The sequence below is a fragment of the Pholcus phalangioides genome, unplaced genomic scaffold, assembly GCF_987345545.1.
Source record: "Pholcus phalangioides strain wild (caught in Gottingen) unplaced genomic scaffold, Ppha-v1.0 ptg000030l_1, whole genome shotgun sequence".
Lineage (NCBI taxonomy): Eukaryota > Metazoa > Arthropoda > Arachnida > Araneae > Pholcidae > Pholcus > Pholcus phalangioides.
In genome coordinates, this window is record NW_028301620.1 from 138879 (window position 1) to 155996 (window position 17118).

General features: G+C 37.4%; 1 protein-coding gene across 6 annotated transcripts in view; it reads right to left on the reverse strand.

Moving 5' to 3' along the window:
• The window catches only part of LOC149067409 (hsp70/Hsp90 co-chaperone CNS1 homolog), a 161402-nt gene that overhangs the window by 31123 nt on the left and 113161 nt on the right, over positions 1-17118 (reverse strand). For 3 of the 6 annotated variants that reach the window (XM_089252767.1, XM_089252766.1, XM_089252765.1), the window contains exons 10-11: positions 14885-14972; positions 7723-7805 (exon numbers count right to left, since the gene is read on the reverse strand). In XM_089252767.1, the coding sequence (XP_089108893.1) occupies positions 7723-7805; positions 14885-14972 (171 nt within the window). Of the gene's footprint in view, positions 1-2068; positions 2568-7722; positions 7806-14884; positions 14973-17118 lie in introns of those variants that run through there. The other 3 variants (XR_016195355.1, XM_089252769.1, XM_089252768.1) reach the window with 2 other exon arrangements.

Below are 17118 nucleotides of genomic sequence, written 5' to 3' on the forward strand. Positions count from 1 at the left end.
GGACACTCTTAACAGCAGACAATAAAATCAGGCAAAATTTTTTTCCCTAATTTTAATTTATAAATTTTTAGTCATAAATGGAGAATTTATCATTAAAAAGATTATATACAAATATAAATAAATATAATTTGTTAATGGATCCAATCAATTATGTTTAATCTGAAGCTGGTGATGGTAAATGGGGTAAATTGTCAATTAATTAATTAACTGAACATAACTGTGGTCCAGGATGGTGAATTCGAATGATAATGTGTGTGTGTGTGTGTGTGTTGTTTTTGTTTGTTGATATGTGTGGAAAAAGCCCACATTACAAGACTGATAATGTTGAAATGAATGGTTTCATCTTAACTTATTTTAATTTAATTCACTTTTTATTGTAAAGATGAAAAGTACGCGTACCATGTGTGTCTGTTATCGAGAGGTTCTACTGTATATATTTTTTCTAGTAAATAAAAGAAAATTCACAAATTTTGTTTATATAGTTGGACCGACTTAGAACAAAAGGAGCTCTTTCCAGTGACGATGATCGTTAAATCCAATCACTTGTTAAAATATGTTTTCAAGTAAAAAAAAAACCTAAACTAAGTGCTTATGGCAAGTATATATAAGGTTATATAATCCAACCTTTTGTAGTACCGTGATGATTTTTATCAAACTTTGACAATGAAAGCTTTGCTTTTGACCATTTCCTCTCCCCCCCCCCCCCCCCCCAAAATAAAGAATACAACACACAGGAAAAGGAAATATTTCATTAATGGAAACTCAAACACATGGAGTCTATATTGGAATTTGAGAAAGAGCTATATTAGGCATTTAAAAAAATTCTGATAGGCCAGTTTCCTACCTTAATTTTCCGTGCTCATTCCTCCTTCTAGACAAAATGTTGCTGCTCCTGCGCACTAACAACAAACTTAATGGGGTGATAAACCTTTTGTCAAAACAATTGATTGACAATCATCTCTTGTCAAGGGCATTACCTCCATATTTTGAAAGGAATGAAAAAAACTGACAATTTTTTGTGGTTCTTGCATTTACTTTTCATTCTCTCTCCAAAACGTGCTTCCAAGAAATGTTGGTAGAGTGAAGGATTTGCGATTAAAAAATATTTCAAAACCTATGAAGAATGACTCCATGTCCCAAGAACCCCTTCTGTGTCATGGCAACAGAGCCTTTTTTTCAAAGGGATAGCCAACTCAAAGCTAAAAACCTCAGAGTTGTATCACTCCTATTTAGCCAACCACCACCACTGCACATTAGCGGCCTAGCAGGCCCCAAACCCACATTTTTGTGACGTTAACCTCACAACCACGTAGTAAGTAGATGACAAGCCTGGATATTTCTGATAGAGTTCTTGCAAATTGAATTTCTTTTTTTTTTCCTCCAACGATCACGGAAAATTTTTTATAGTTCGCAAATGAGCGATCCAATCCTATACGATTCTTGAAAAGGTGCATGTGCAATCTTGTGGGAACGAAGCAAATTTACATGGTAAATACGTTGTCTCTGAGATGGGTGGGTAGCCAGAAAGTAACGTAATTTCCTATACATAACCTGCAGGAGGAAAGACTCAAAAATGGGAAAATTCAGTATAATAGCTGCTCATTAAGGGGCACAACTTGATACACTGACAACCTTATTCGTGATATAGCCTGCAGGGCTATATATTTTATGCCTAGAAGTATAGTACTTTCTTTATATTTAAAAGTAGTGAAAATACTTTTCAAGGTCACGATGCCTTAGCATGATCATGCAACACCCCAGCTATAGTATCTACTATGGTTGGTGTTGAATCATGATAGACAGTGAGGAAGAGGAAAAAGTTGGCATGGAGGAATTTTCTTCCTCTCTCCCTCCAAACTTTTTTCCCCAAAAATATGGAAAGCCCATGTCCCATAAAAAAAATGTATGCATCCTTTCCTGAAAGTTCGGGTATTTCACATGTTATAGTGCATCAGTGGCATCTCTGCACTGCAGTTTTTAATTTAACAGGAAGCAAGAGATGAAGCAAATATCATCTTCTTTAAAGTTAGTCATAAAAAAATCTAATAACTCAATGAGAGATATTGATGGGGGAGTAAACAATGATATTAACAATCTTTATTTGAAGACATAGGTTAGTCAAGTGTTACACGGGGTGGTCCCCTACCATAAGCAGATACAGGCTCTTGAACAAACGGTGGTTACAAATCACTAGAGCTAGGATTTTTATGACACTTAAAACTGACAAAATATGCTCTATAAAAAATTCATTTATACTCTAAAAAAAACTTGAAATATGCTGTAAAAACCTACAAATATGCCTTTATAAATAATAGGATGACCATATTTCCTTAAGTAAATTACACTAACATAGGTAAATGGCTAATCATTGTACAAAATGATGCCAAAGGAACACAAACAAAATTTCCACCTGTTGCTAATACCACAGAAAAATCATTAATATTGCCAAAAACGATGCCAAACTTAAGTAAAATGGTCAGCTATTGCTGATATCTTTGAAAAATTGCCAATTGTGGGGAATGAAGCAAATGAAGAGTGAGCTTGGGGGGAAATCCCTTTTCATCGTTCTGCAGAAATATGCAAAATAATGCGTTAAAATATGAAAATAGTCTTCAAATTTGGAAAATCGTGAAAAAAATACCTTAAAGTTAGGGAAAAATCATGGAAAAATGCTTTATCATGTAAAAAAAGCAAAATATGCAAAAACATAAAAAAAGTATGTAAAGTCATAGAAAAAAATCTGAGCCCTACAAATCACCAAGGGTGGGTAAAGTCAAAGCCTCCTAGATGTGCAGGCCGTAATGTATCACTCCACTGAGGTTGTGACATCACAATCTAGATCCTTAGTGTGGCTGTTTTGGATGTTTTTAACGAAGCACACTACATGCATTTATCATCATATTTTATTTAAATTCTTGAAGTTTTTAATATTCATTTTACTATTTACCAGTTGTTGATGCTTTTGATTTGTTGTAACACATTAGCTGGAGAAATTCCATTTAAATAGTTGTAAAAGGAGCCGAGAACTTCGATAATCATCTGACCATGGACTTGAAATGAAAGGGTATGAACTATTTCTACATAATTCAGTCAATATATCTGAAATATTTATTTTTTCTGACTTTATTTTGCATAATTAATTTGGAAGTAGATATGTTCACTGCTGTTTCATGTCAAAATTTTATTTCCTTCTGTATTGAGACCAGTTTTTTTATCCACTTGTTTATTCTCAGGTCTGCAATTAATTAAAAATACAAATATTTATGTGCTGAGTGATCTGAAATTCAATGAAAGGATAGGCTACTTTTTAAATAAATAATAAAATATTTTGCAAATTTAACTTGTATTTTAAACCATTAAATTTAAATGTGTCTCATCTCCCGGTGTAAGCATTCTCCCTCCGAAAAAAAAAATTGCATCCCTAGACAATAAAAGAAGCCCACACGTGAATTGATTTTCATTTAAATGTCTTTTTTCTTTAATTTCTATTTCAATGTTTCCAAGATTTCAACTTTCAGAATAAATGGGTAGGAATTTCAGCTGAAAAGGAAAAGATATGCTGTGACTGTATGCGCGAGTAACAAGCGACAAGAGAACACAAATTCGAACAGTAACAGAGCATAATGATCAAGATTAGGTATTGAGAAGTGTAGTAAGAAAGAAGAGAGAGAGTTGCGGTAATATATAGTATTAAAATGATTTAAAGAAATCGGAAGTGATGTACTGAGTTTGCAATAAATTTAGTTTTTATCTTGCTTGAGCTGTGGCCACTTCTGCCAGAGAGAGATACAAATACAACGCCACAACAGACAAAATGCCCAACGAGGTGGCTGAGAAAAAGATGCCCATAAAAATATGGATGTCATATATTTCAAAAATACAGCAACCCAATTAAAAATGCAATTAATAAAAATTATAAACAATATATGCACGTGATAAAATATTATATAATGCCCATAAAGAATGGGCAGATGTTAACCAAATAAGAGTTAAATCAGTTTATGAACATAGCTATACTGGGAGGAGGGGCAAAGCCTTCCTGCACCCTTTGACGGCAACACCTTTTTCTCTTCACATCATATCTTGTTTATTTTGTCCCACTTCATTAGTGATATGAAAAGTGGCATTTGAAAGCACCAGCTTACTGTGGAATTTTACAATCTTAAAGCAACAAAAAAACCAATGAGATTCATCAAGCACCCTTCCAAAATGGGTCAACTTCCCTCATGAGGGTCCCCAGCCAGGAGTCCCCACCCCATAAGTACCACAAAAAATTGTAATTCATATTCATTTTACCAACGACTAAAATCCAAGAGCCCCCAACCAAGGAGCTGGAAGTCTATGCAGATTTTTTTATGGGCCAGATACATTGATTTATAGCAAACTTTTACTGCTAAAATTACAAAAGGCTGAAGCTAGTTTCCTGTGGTTCCCAACTTCAAGGTGCGAATGCGAGCTGATCTCCATTTTAAAAAGTCTCTCCATAGAGAGCAAGAGACCTACAAAGGAGTACAAATGTAATTCAATCGTAACACATCACTAACTTCACTTCTGAAATATAGATGGCAGCACTGAAAAATCAATCACTACATATGCACTCAGACTGTTAAGCACACACACACACTTCCAGCACAACTCCCTAGATAGTAAATTGCCCATAGATGGTAATAGACCTGAGTTGTGCTTGGTTTGAAAGAAAGAAAGCCTCCCCCCCCCCTCCCCCAGAAATCACTCTCAAACAATCTGGGAATGTGCCGCAGGCCGCTCAATTGAAGTAAGAATTTGCCACGAGCCACTTAATTCATCTGTAAGTGTACCGGCGCCACATGTTATTATAATCAATTTTTGTTAATTTCAATGCTATTTGAAGGCTAAGAACCCAAAATTGCTCAAGAAATTCATTGCGATCCTACCTCTCTAAGCCCTTGGTAACCCTTGACCCGCTGTAAACAATCGGCCTGTGTAGACCAAATGTGGCCCTGGCGTTATGATGTGGCCTGTCCCTAAATCTATTTTTGTAACAATGAACCAAGTGACACATTTACAGATCGCTTAAGTGACTCGTGGCACGATTCCAGACCATTTAAGCAATCTGTGGCACATTAAGCGATCCCTTGAGTGACATGTGACAAAGTTTTAGAACATTGGTCCTGCCACCAGTGCGGTTCTACATCACTCAAGTTATCCGCGGCACATTCCCAGATTACTTAAGTGATCTGCAGCATAATCACGGATCACTTATATGAAGCGCGGCACAGCTCCAGAGCATTTGGACCCGCTAAGTATTTGAAGATCACTAGAGTGGCTCTGTAGGGGACTCGATAGGGAGAATGTTAGTTCAGGTGCCCACAAACTAGTGAAAATTTTTACTCGTTTTTCGTGCACTGAGTTAGACGCCATTAAGAATATTTCATACTTTTTATAAAGGGTGGTTGATAACGTAAGAATCATCCACCCCCCCCCCTCTCCACGTCATCAAGTCAGCAAATCGAAAATCCCCCATCCATGCTGACGTAATACTTGAATGACCCCTAACATAAAGATACCCGAAAGTTATTTTCTGAAGGTTAAAAAAAGTGGGTTCAGCTATAGCGGCTCGTCCCCCCCCCCCCTGAAAAACCAGACGTGGCTCGGGCTGTCACTTTTAAAAGCCGGGTTTTACTAGCAGGTTTTCTATGCCGCACGCAACGTGAATCACCCAGCGCGACACGCAGTCTATTCATCAATATGAAAAGCAGTAAGACTGTTTTCCTACAGAGCGCAATACGGCTCACGACAGCGCTTTACATCGGGCGTGTTTGGCAGACTGCTTCTGGAGGAGTTAAGCGTCGTGTGCCGTGCGTTTCAGCGATCTTCCCTTGATTTCCGTGTTGTGTCTCTTCCCTTTAAACCGGAGCATGCAGCCGATAGAGTAGATGACGCCAGGGTCATATACTATATAGCCGCCCTGAGCCAATGCGCCACGCTTGGAAAACGCAAATGCATAACGTCATTATGTAACTCATTTCTGCCGACACGAAATGATCCAGTTAAGCCTACTCCTAGGAAAACCTGGCTTCAGGGATGAACGCTCGTTACGGGATCTCAGGAGAGATAAACCCATTCTCTCTCTCATGGAATCTCTTGTGTGTGGATAGAGCCTGTTCCTTTTTTTTTTGCCTTTTTATTTACGGCAACCAATGTGGGAAACAGATTCGCTTTCTCCACTGGACTTCAGTTTTTAGCACTTCAAGGCACGGCGGCGAAAAGATACACTTGTCGTCGTCCCTTACTCCAGTGGAACTGAAATTTTTTTTCCTTTCTTCTTTTTCAGTAGCGAGTTGTAATGTGAATAAAACACATAAAACACGTCTAAAAAACTGTGGAAAACAGTGACATTTTGCGGTTTCTCGGAATTTTCATAGTGAGATATTGGCTGTAAATGGGAAGGAGGGATAAAATAGGAATAATAGGAGAGAATTGCGGTAAAAAAAAGACGATTGCGGCGAAAGTAGGAAAATAGTAGGAAAAATTGGAAAGCTGCGAGGTCTGCACTCAGTATACTGCGTAATATAGGAGGTTCGAGACATCGTTTTGCCGCATAAGTAAAAACTTAAAAAAACTTTCTCCCCACTGGGCATGGGGGAATTTTCGGCTACTGGTTCAGCGGAGTGATGTCGTTCTACGGACCATCGATTTCCAATGCTGACCAGTTTGCGACATAGGTAGGAAAACACGTCAAAACTAGCGATTCGGTAAAAAATTGTATTTTTAGAAGCAGAAGCGTATAATCATATTAATTTACTAAATACGACAAAATCGTAATGGTTGGCAGGTATGCACAACCATTGGATGTTCCAATCCCATCCCCTGCTTTCACATTTCCTATTACAAAGGGAGAGAGCATTTTTTTTCCTCTTTTCTTCCTCTTTATATTCGGGGGAAGCTTCCTCTTATTTTTCTAGGCAATGCTATTCATCACCATGGGGAATGCCTATTCTAAGAAAGATCATCCCTTCAGAGAAAAAAAAAAGGACTTTTTAGGAGTGGCTGCAAAAAGTAAGGAGTTTTAAGGGCCCTTCCAGAGGGAAATGACAAGTTAGGAGTTTTTAAGGAGTTTGAAAGGATGTACGAACCCTGAAATTATAATAAGTTATATTATATAAATAAAAAGTCGTGGAACAGTCAAATATATTGCCTGATTTTTCAAAAATATTTGCTTGAGAGCAAAATAACATCTAAAAATACTTGTTGGCAGAGAATTTGAAACTTCTATGTTTTCATATTTAGTTCATTAATTTAATATTCAGTGTTTCTGTATACCATACTAGGTAATAAGTGTAATTAAAAAAAAATTAAAATTCACCATGAATTTTTCCTTCCAATTGTAAAAAAAATACATGTCAGTTGTGAGTTTTAAATGCTTAAGTAAAGCGAAGCCTGTACGTGGTAGGACCCAGGTTGTGATGTCACAAAGATATGTTTCAGACTAGTAGTATCTAGGAGGCTTTGGTATAGTAAATGGAAAGGGAGCGATAGTCCCTCTCTGACATCCTATCTATGCCACTAACACAGTTTTTTTGTTGAAGGGAAAGGAAGTGTGTGTAATAACCCCCCTCCCTCAAATACTACCTGTATGTACATACTTCAAGTAAAAACAAAAACTCCTTTGTCTTTTTTATCCAGAAAAAAATTTTAGTTTCCTTTTAACCCTCAGACAAATATGAAAATTTAAAACCTTACCTACTGTCAGAAATGACAGATTTCAGGCTCTGGTTTAAATTCACTGGAACCATATCATCATTTTCTATGCATCTGAAAGACACCTGAAAAAAAGCAAAAACCAAGTTTATCACACATTTAGTATGTGAAACTTTTGTAGCAGCAAACATAAGCCTCATGAGTAAATTTTGATTTAAAAATGGGAGGGGAGGAGGAGAATGAACATCAATCTCAAACCCATATGGCCGATATGAATACATAAATCACTCATGTGCAATAAGCATAACACTAATTGGCATGAAAATAATTTTTTTTCACAAACCTGGCAAATGCCTCTTTTGTTTACAACCACATACATTCGAGAGCTCTCAAAAATTTTTTTGTTAATTAGATGAATTTTAACAAGATGTTGGGAATGTAAGTATAAAAAAACCAGAAATTATATCAAATTTGCTTGAATTTATTAAAATATATAATGTAAACATAACAAATCACATGTATGAAATTGACATACCAAGAGAATGATTTTAGTGACATCTGTGAGTCAAAAACTGAACCAAACAATTAGAAAAATTTGGGAAAATGGAATGTAAAAGCAGTAAAGGTGCTATTGTGCGGACAAGACTGAAAGTTTTCAATGCAAACAACATGCTTCAATGCTCATTGGCGGAGATAGACGTGAAAGTCTGGGGGGGGGCACGATGATGATGTCAATTCATATATACACAAATACATTAGACCAGTTGATTTTATCTTTTTGACATGCCCCCGTATCTCTGCCCATGCTGATAATACACTCTGTTTGTGTAGGAACAATTGAGAGTGCTTTAAGAAGAATGGCTAAGGTAAAAAAAGATGCTTATTTTTGCCCAAAGTATGAAAGTGTTAATGCAGAGGAAATTAAAAAAAAATTAAAGCAGGCTTTGATGAAAAACTTTGCAAACTGTACACAATCACAAAAACTTCGACAGGAGATGAAAAATTATTTCACAATGGCAATCAGAAAACCGACAACAAAACAAGAGGAACTGAACAAAGAAACAGTTTATATAACAAAGACAATAACTTTTAATTCACAGTGTGTTGAAGAACTCTAGAAAAAGATATGTGAAATGTATTGAATATATTAATAAGGAAAATGAATCAGAAAATCTAAGCCTGAAAAAAGAATTGAAGGAGCTCAAAATTAAAATAAATGACTTAGAAAACAAGAGCAGGAAAAACGATGTCAATACAATACAATAAACATGCCAAAATGAAAGCAGATGCAGCAAAACCCCTCTTTTGTGGACGCTCGCGGGACAAAATAATTGTTGGAAAATTTTTACTTCTTTCTTCGCACACTTCATCATTGACATCCCCAGATTCACTGCACAACTTTTTAAATACGATTTCGTTACGCACACGTAAGAAATTCAACCAATGATTTGAAGTTTTGAAGTTGATGAGTTTGAGTTATTCAGCAGATTCTCAAGCTTTATAATTGTAGAATTGAGTCTGAAACAGGTAAATTCTGTGCTGAATTAAACCAATCGTACACAACTGCATCTATGGCAAATCTTTTTATCTTCTGAAATATATTTTTCATAGATTGATTTCTGTTTTTCAGCCATTCTTTCTTGTCAATGTTCCTTTTTCTTCAAAATGGAACAAAACAGTGTCCTCTTGTAACATGCAATCTAGGATGCTTCATAAATTCTAGATTTACATTGAATTTTCTAGTTTAGACCCCAAGGACCTCTCTGCTACCGGAAACCACCCAAAGTACCCACTAGTATTTCAGCTCAGGCCAGCTGAGTTCGCTAAGTCTGGAGGTGGGGGTCTCCCAGCTGTCTGGCGAGAATAGGACCAGAGGTAGGGCTGCCGATGTCCAGTCCAAATTCTGTTAACACTTGTGTGGGGGATCCTGGAGATTCATCCTGTTATATTTCTCTCCTGGTCATAGGGCCCTGCGATTCACTGGTGGGAACCCAGCAGAGAGTCGTCACCTAACTCAGTTGTAATGTGATAATGTATTTGTGCAATATAAATTTAATTTAAAAGAAATATTTGTAAATGTAATTATACTTATTTATATTATTTATCTTATCTTTATACTTATAATATTTATCTGAATGCCGTTGGTGGGCCATACACCACTTTTATGGTCAATAACCTCAATAACCTCTTCATTCTACAATAGACCTAATATTATAGACTCTGGCAAGGTCTCCAATATTTACGTTTTGTGCGTTGTCAGATTCCATACATCATTTTTGTGCAATAGTATTTTATATAGTATTCTGTATGGTTATGCAAATAAGTAGTTGTCTGTCACAAGAATATACTAATTTTACAGAATTACCGATCCCACACCGTAATTTGCTGATGCAATGGTGCATGATGGGGAAAGACTTGCTTCAACTACCAGCAGTGTATTCAAACGTTTCTCTGAATTTTGCGTTGGCCTCAAAGCTGCTAAATGTGTTCAGGGGGCAACCATCAGTCTGATTTTTGGGTCATATGATCTCTGCAACCGACATTGTACCTCTTCCAGAGAAAGTGTCGGTCATTGCTGAATACCCAAAGCCAGACGCAGTCAAAGAGCTCTGACGATTTTTGGCCCTCCTCAATTTTTATCGTCGTGTCGTTCCAAAAGCAGCAGACACAGGCGCTCCTGCATAAATTTCTAGAGGGTGCCAAGAGAAACGATAAGAAGAAGATTGTTTGGTCCAAAGAAGCATTCCTGAAGTCTAAGCGGGATCTGGCAGATGCAACAGCTTTGGCGTTTCCAGTGGTAGGAGCATCTTTGGCTATTGTGGTAGATGCTTCTGATGTCGCTATGGGCGCAACTTTGCAACAACGTGTGTCAGGATCTTGGAAGCCACTTGGGTTCTACTTCAAGAAGGTATCTCCTGCACAAAATAATTACAGTGCCTATGATCAAGAGCTGTTGGCAGCATACTCTGCTATCAAATATTTCAGGCACATGGTTGAAGGCTATTCATTCGTTCTGTACACGGATCAGAGCCTCTCACATATGCCTTCAGCCAGACTACTGACAAGTGCTCACCTCGTCAGCTTCAACACCTCAATTTCATTGGTCAGTTTACCACTGCCATCCGACACATCAAGAGTGCAGAAAATGTTGTGGCAGATGCAATATCTCGGATATCCATATCTTTCATAGAGACACCATCTCCCACCGACTTCAGAAGAATGGCAGAGGAGCAACTCAAAGATGAGGATATTCAACAACTACTCCCCAATCCTTCATCTACTTCCTTAAAAGTCCACTCTCTTCTTGTTGATGAATCAAAGCCTCAGCTGTACTGTGACGTCTCTACAGGACACATTCGACCACTGGTTCCATCCTCGATGTGTAGGACTGTCACATACTGGAGTAAAGGGCTCTGTGAAACTAGTTCAAGAGCATTTTGTGTGGCCCCACTGAAGGCTGATGTGATCACTTGGGCACGTATATGCATTAACTGTCAAAAGTCTAAAGTGAGTCGGCATATAAAGAGCCCCCATGGGGAATTTTCACCTTCTGATGCCAGATTTGAACACGTCCACATTGATATTGTAGGCCCTTTGCCTCTATCAGAAGGCTACACATATTGCCTCACCTGTGTAGATCGCTTCTCTAAATGGCCTGAAGCCTTCCCTATGCCAGATAGCTCTGCTGACACTATGGTCAAGGTTTTCTATGCTGGATGGGTTGCTTGGTTCAGTTCACCTAACAGAATTACCTCAGATCAAGGTGTCCAGTTTGAGTCCTTTTTGTTCAAGGCTCTAACCAAGTTCTTGGGAACCAATCGCCAGAGGATCGCATCATACCATCCAGAAGCAAATGGTCAATCAGAATGCTTCCATCAAGACCTTAAGTCTGCTATCAAGGCTCATGCAACTAACCGCTGGGTAACAGTACTTCCTACGATTCTATTGGGTTTTCGAGCCACCTGGAAGGAGGACTTGCAAGCTACAACTGCGGAAATGGTGTATGGTGCACCTATACAACTTCCAAGAGAGTTTTTCATACCTAGTCATCATCACCCAGATCCACCAAGCTTTGTTGATCAGTTAAAGACCACCATGGAAAATTTCAGCTCTAAAAAGACTGTTCGCCACGGAAAATGTGCCATTTTTGTCAGCAAGGACCTGCTGTCCTGCTCACATATTTTCCTCTGCGCGGACAGAGTGAAGAAAGGCCTAGAACCTCCGTACGAGAGACCTTACCAGGTGATGTCAAGATCGGAAAAGGTCTTCCAAACACTAATAAAAGGTCGACCAGTATCTGTAAGCATAGACAGAGTCAAACCGGCTCACATCTGCGGTGATGACCCGTCCTTGAATGCCCACAAGCCTTCCAACGATCAACAAGCAACAACAACTTCAAAGTAACAGCAGGCAACTTCTACTGATCAGCAAGCAACCACAACTCCACAGCATCAGCAAGCAACAATAACTTCAAAAGATCAACAGACCTCCAGTGACAAGGACCAACCTTTCATGACTACCTGCTCGGGTAGATGGGTCAGATTCAGGTTGCCCTGCAGGTAGTTCTCTTGCTATTGCTGGGGGGGACTACCTGTGGGGAATCGGTCAAAGCCGTCCAGATATGATATATATTTTTCCTTGTGGTTGGTAGAAAAGTGAAAGCCGTCTGGAGATGACACTCAGCATTTGGTTGAAGTGTCACATGCTGTTGTGCGTGTGTATGTCCGTTCCACGCATTTGTAGTGATTTTTGTGGTTTTGTTAATTAAATAAATTGAATAGATTCTATCCTCTTTTTAATCACTACACATCCACCTGTTCTATGGTGAGAGCTTGCCGCTGATAACATGGTTCAGTCGACATTGTACCTGTGAATCTTCATACTGGACACAAGCCTGAGAAGCATCATTGGGAGATGCTCAACTTGGACATTTGTGACTGGAAGTTGTGGTTTCTGTGATGTAGGAACTCTAAAAGGTGATTTGACAGACTGCACTGGGTGAGAACCATCCATTTTATTGAACCTTTTTTGTTAAAGAAACTCTAACATAGAATTAATAGTGTGATAACCGAACTAAAGAAAAATTGTTATGTGAAGAAAGTCTTAACATAAATAATTGAATAAATGATTGAAAAAGGGAAAGTTGTCTTTCATTGTTGTCATCTACTTAATGATTCAGTGTTGGGAAACATTAACCAATCAACTGTCCAATTAATTTCTTCTAGCGTTACCGGCAGTGCCCACTTTTTTTTGGAGATGCACGTGCTGTTTCTCTTTTTTTCATGGGAGTTTGAAATATTAAAATATTTGTTTTATAGCTCGAATGTGGAGAGACATAATATGACACCCCAAAAGTAAGGAGGGGCGGTCATAATGTCCTGTGACTAAAAGAAATGCTATTGATGGATTTATGTGGAACCATAGTAGTTGAACCTTTGCTAAAAGATATATGAGTAATAAAACAGATGCATCTTCGTAAGGGAATCTGAAAAAAAAAATGCAATGGGGATGCAGCTTTGCAAAACATGACAAAGATAATAGTAATAATAATCTCAGACCTTGAAATATAATTGTCAACTCCATCTAGTGATGAGATAATAAAGTAGAAGGATGGCTGTACAGAGATGTCAGCACATGTATGACAAATTATTTCGTCATAACTGTGAAAAAGACCGAAAAGTCTTCGTGTCTGCAAATGCCGCCGTAGGCAACACCATTATGTATATCAACGACGGAAAATCCCGCCTTAACCACTTGACTGGTGAAAAAGGCAGAAAAAAGTCTGTGCATCAGCAAATGCCGTCGTAGGCACCAACATTACGTATGGTTACGACAGCGTTTGCCGTCAAACACCATCGTAACCACTTGACTGGTTAAAAGTATACCAGGGTGCACTGATGAACAGGGTCTAGTCTTTCTGTTGCCATTCCTGGGCTCATTCTCCTTGGATACACAATGAAAAGGCATTGCCGGTAGATGTTTAAACTGAACATTCATAACCTGAAGTTGTGGTTTCCATGATAGAGGGAATGTGAAGGGTGTCTCGGCGGATTGCACTGGTTAGAGCTAACCATATTTTGTTGAACTTTTATTATTAGTGACTTTAACAAAAATTTAACCTTCTGTGATAAATTAAGTTAGAAAAGTTGTGTTATGTAAAACTAAGAAATTTCCTTGAATAAATGTTATAAGTGGAAAAATCTAATTGTCGTTATTCATTGTTGTCATGTGTTTAATGAATCAATGCTGGGTAAAAAAAAAATATACTGAGATACGTTATACTCTCGGCATTGAATTATTAAATTCATTTTCACGAGCATAAACTCCCATTTTACATTTTTCACTGTATTCAATTTTCTCTCTTCAGCGTCTCTTCTCTTAGTAACAAAGAATAATGATTACTAGAGTAGCCATATTAAACCATGTAAAATATATGAGCATAATCAGTGAACTGACATCAGCATTGTTAAACATTATCAAACATCAAGCTAAAAAGTGGATCAAATATTAGAAGGGTGAGCCAGCTAGTGAGCCTAATTTGAACCAACATTGCAACTATTGGTGTCCGTACAGGGGTTTCAGTCTAATGGAACAAATGGTGAAAATGGTGTCCGTGACTATCTGAGGGTGACAGTTAAGCAGGAATTTGAAATGCATTATTTGACTATACTTTGGGACAGGATATTTTTATTTGGCCATAAAACAGGGGTGACCCCATCTGAGGGGGTTTTACTGTATAATATAGTAAACTCAATAACAATTATGGATATTGATATATCTACTTTGAAAAAGTTAATAAATGGATTAAATTATTTTAAAGTTATTGGCTACAATAGGTCACAACTCCGAAATTGCTAAAAAAAATTTCATTTTATCACCTGACTCGTCAATCAATAAAAGTCAGTTCTATGACGAAATGAAATATTCCCTTGTTTACTCAATTCATACAAAAAAGGATACCCTAATGATATGAACAATTACAGGCTAATTTCAGTTCTCCAACTTTCTCATTTATTCCCTTTCTTCATTTTTTAATGTGTGGTTAGGTTAGGACAAGGTTACCATATTTATCACAAATTCGTTAAATAGAGATAATCCAAATACTTGTAAGTGAAGTGGTTAAAAGTATTTTGTATTTGTTTTTGCAAAAAAAAAAAAAATAAATAAAATAAATAAATAAATATATATATATATATATAATCACCTTCAGCATGACAGGCTGATATTTTCCTTCCTGATCCCATGAAGGTCTGTTTTCTTCTGTAAACATTTCTTCAAAATGATCTACAAAGCTTACAGAAGAAAAAAAAAGAATCAATGTTCATGAGACAATCATAATGGCAGGGTGCATCATCAGTAAGCAGCAGCAGAAAAAAAATAAAATAAAAATAATAATAAAAAAATTAATAAATTAAATAAAATCAAACTCGTATTGTACTGAGTAAGAGCTTTCTATTGAACTCCCTTCCTGTTTCATAATGATATTGGGCTGTTGCAGAGTTTCACAAGACAAAGAGTTTGAGATCAGAACATAGCAATCACATGCATTGCGGCAGGCACTCAACCACATGAATATCACATGGTTATCAATTATCCACATGAATCAACATTATTCTACATTTCATTCTGCCCCTTTGGTAGCACTTCTTTCTTACACGTACACGCACATTCCCGCATGTACCGATTTGTTGGGGGTTCCACGGGGGGTGGGCGGGATGCATGTGTGGTGTAGCAGTAGTAGGTAGGGCCTCCAAAAAATGGCTCAAGGATCCATGATGTTCTTAAGTCAGCCACCTCATTGGGCAATTTGCCGGTTGTGGCATTGTATTTGTATTGTATTGTATAAAATATGCATAGTGATTTCTCACATATGTTTCTCTCAGTTATGAGATTATTTTCTGCACTCCTAGTCGAAGATATAACATAATAATGATATTCGCTTATATACTTTTCTCCCACAATCATTTTCCTTGGATGCTGACAAAATTGATTCCCTGTGATGACATTATTGATATACAAATACAAGGCCACAACAGGCAAAATACCCAATGAGTTGTCTGAGAAAAAGATGCCCATAACAAGTATGGATGTCATATATTACTAAAATAAAGCAACCAAATTAAAAATGCAATAAAAAAAATATAAATAATACATACATACATGACAAAATATTGTACAATGCCCCTAAAGAATACTTATGGTTGTATTAATCTAAGTATGAATAGCTTCTCAATTTACTCCAACATGTTTATCGTATTTCTTTTTAAACGTGTCAATTGTGTTAGAATTTACTACCCCCGGGGGTAAGCTATTCCATTTATTAACAACCCTATTAGAGAAAAATTCCCTGCGACACCATAACCTAGAATTGTCCCTTACCAATCGATACTGGTGTCCCCTTGTAAAAGCAATCAATTGACGGTGAATTAATAAATCATGGTCCATCCTATCTATCCTGTTGAAAATTTTGAATACTTCAATCATATCTCCCCGATACCTGCCTTCATCCAATGTAAACATATTCAAAAGATGAAGTCTTTCTTCATAACTCAATCCCTGTGTGCCGATAAGGACACGCGTAGCTCTTCTTTGCACCCCCTTCAACCAAGTCTATTTCCCTCTGTAGGTATGGTCTCCAAAAACTTACAGCATAGTCCAAACCAGGACGAACCAAGCCACGGAAAAGTGGAAGAATGACTTCCGGAGAACATGAAGAGACCTTTTGAAAATGAAACCAAGTATTCCATTCAATTTTTTTACCACTGCTGAACAATGTTCAGAAAACCTAAGCCGCTCATCAATGAGAATTCCCAAATTGTCACCCTAGTTGCATCCAAGAGAGTAACTATTGAGCCACCTATATATAAAAAAAGGATCTTCCTCTGTTAGAACACTTAAGTTCTGCCTTCAATATCACTGCTCATGTAGTAATGTTTGTTCTACTTCCCTGATGGTTCACAATTGCAGTTCACCACCATTCAACTGCCACATATTTCACATCTGAATGTGGAAGTGTACAGTATTAGTACATCCCGGATTCTTATTTTGTACCTCCTTAGTTGGCAGACAACACAATGAAAGTAGAAAACATTTTCTTTCACCAATGATTTTTATTTACATTAGAATTTCTATTTAATCTTTAACAATTAGATTTAACAACAGTTAATTTTCCAGAACAGCTTAAAATTAATTCTAGATTGTGGATAACATGTGATCAGACATTAGATGGATCTCACTATTATCATAGCCAGTTCACGACGCCAGTCAGTCTGGATTGTCCAATGAATTCAACTCAACGTCAATGCAATTGACAATTAATCACTCTCAACTAAGACATCTGGAGGCAGATTCATCAACCATCAGAGGACCACAGCATGATTGCACGCGAGCGATGTTCAGTTTGTTCACTGTGACATACCGATACCGGGCCACGTCTCT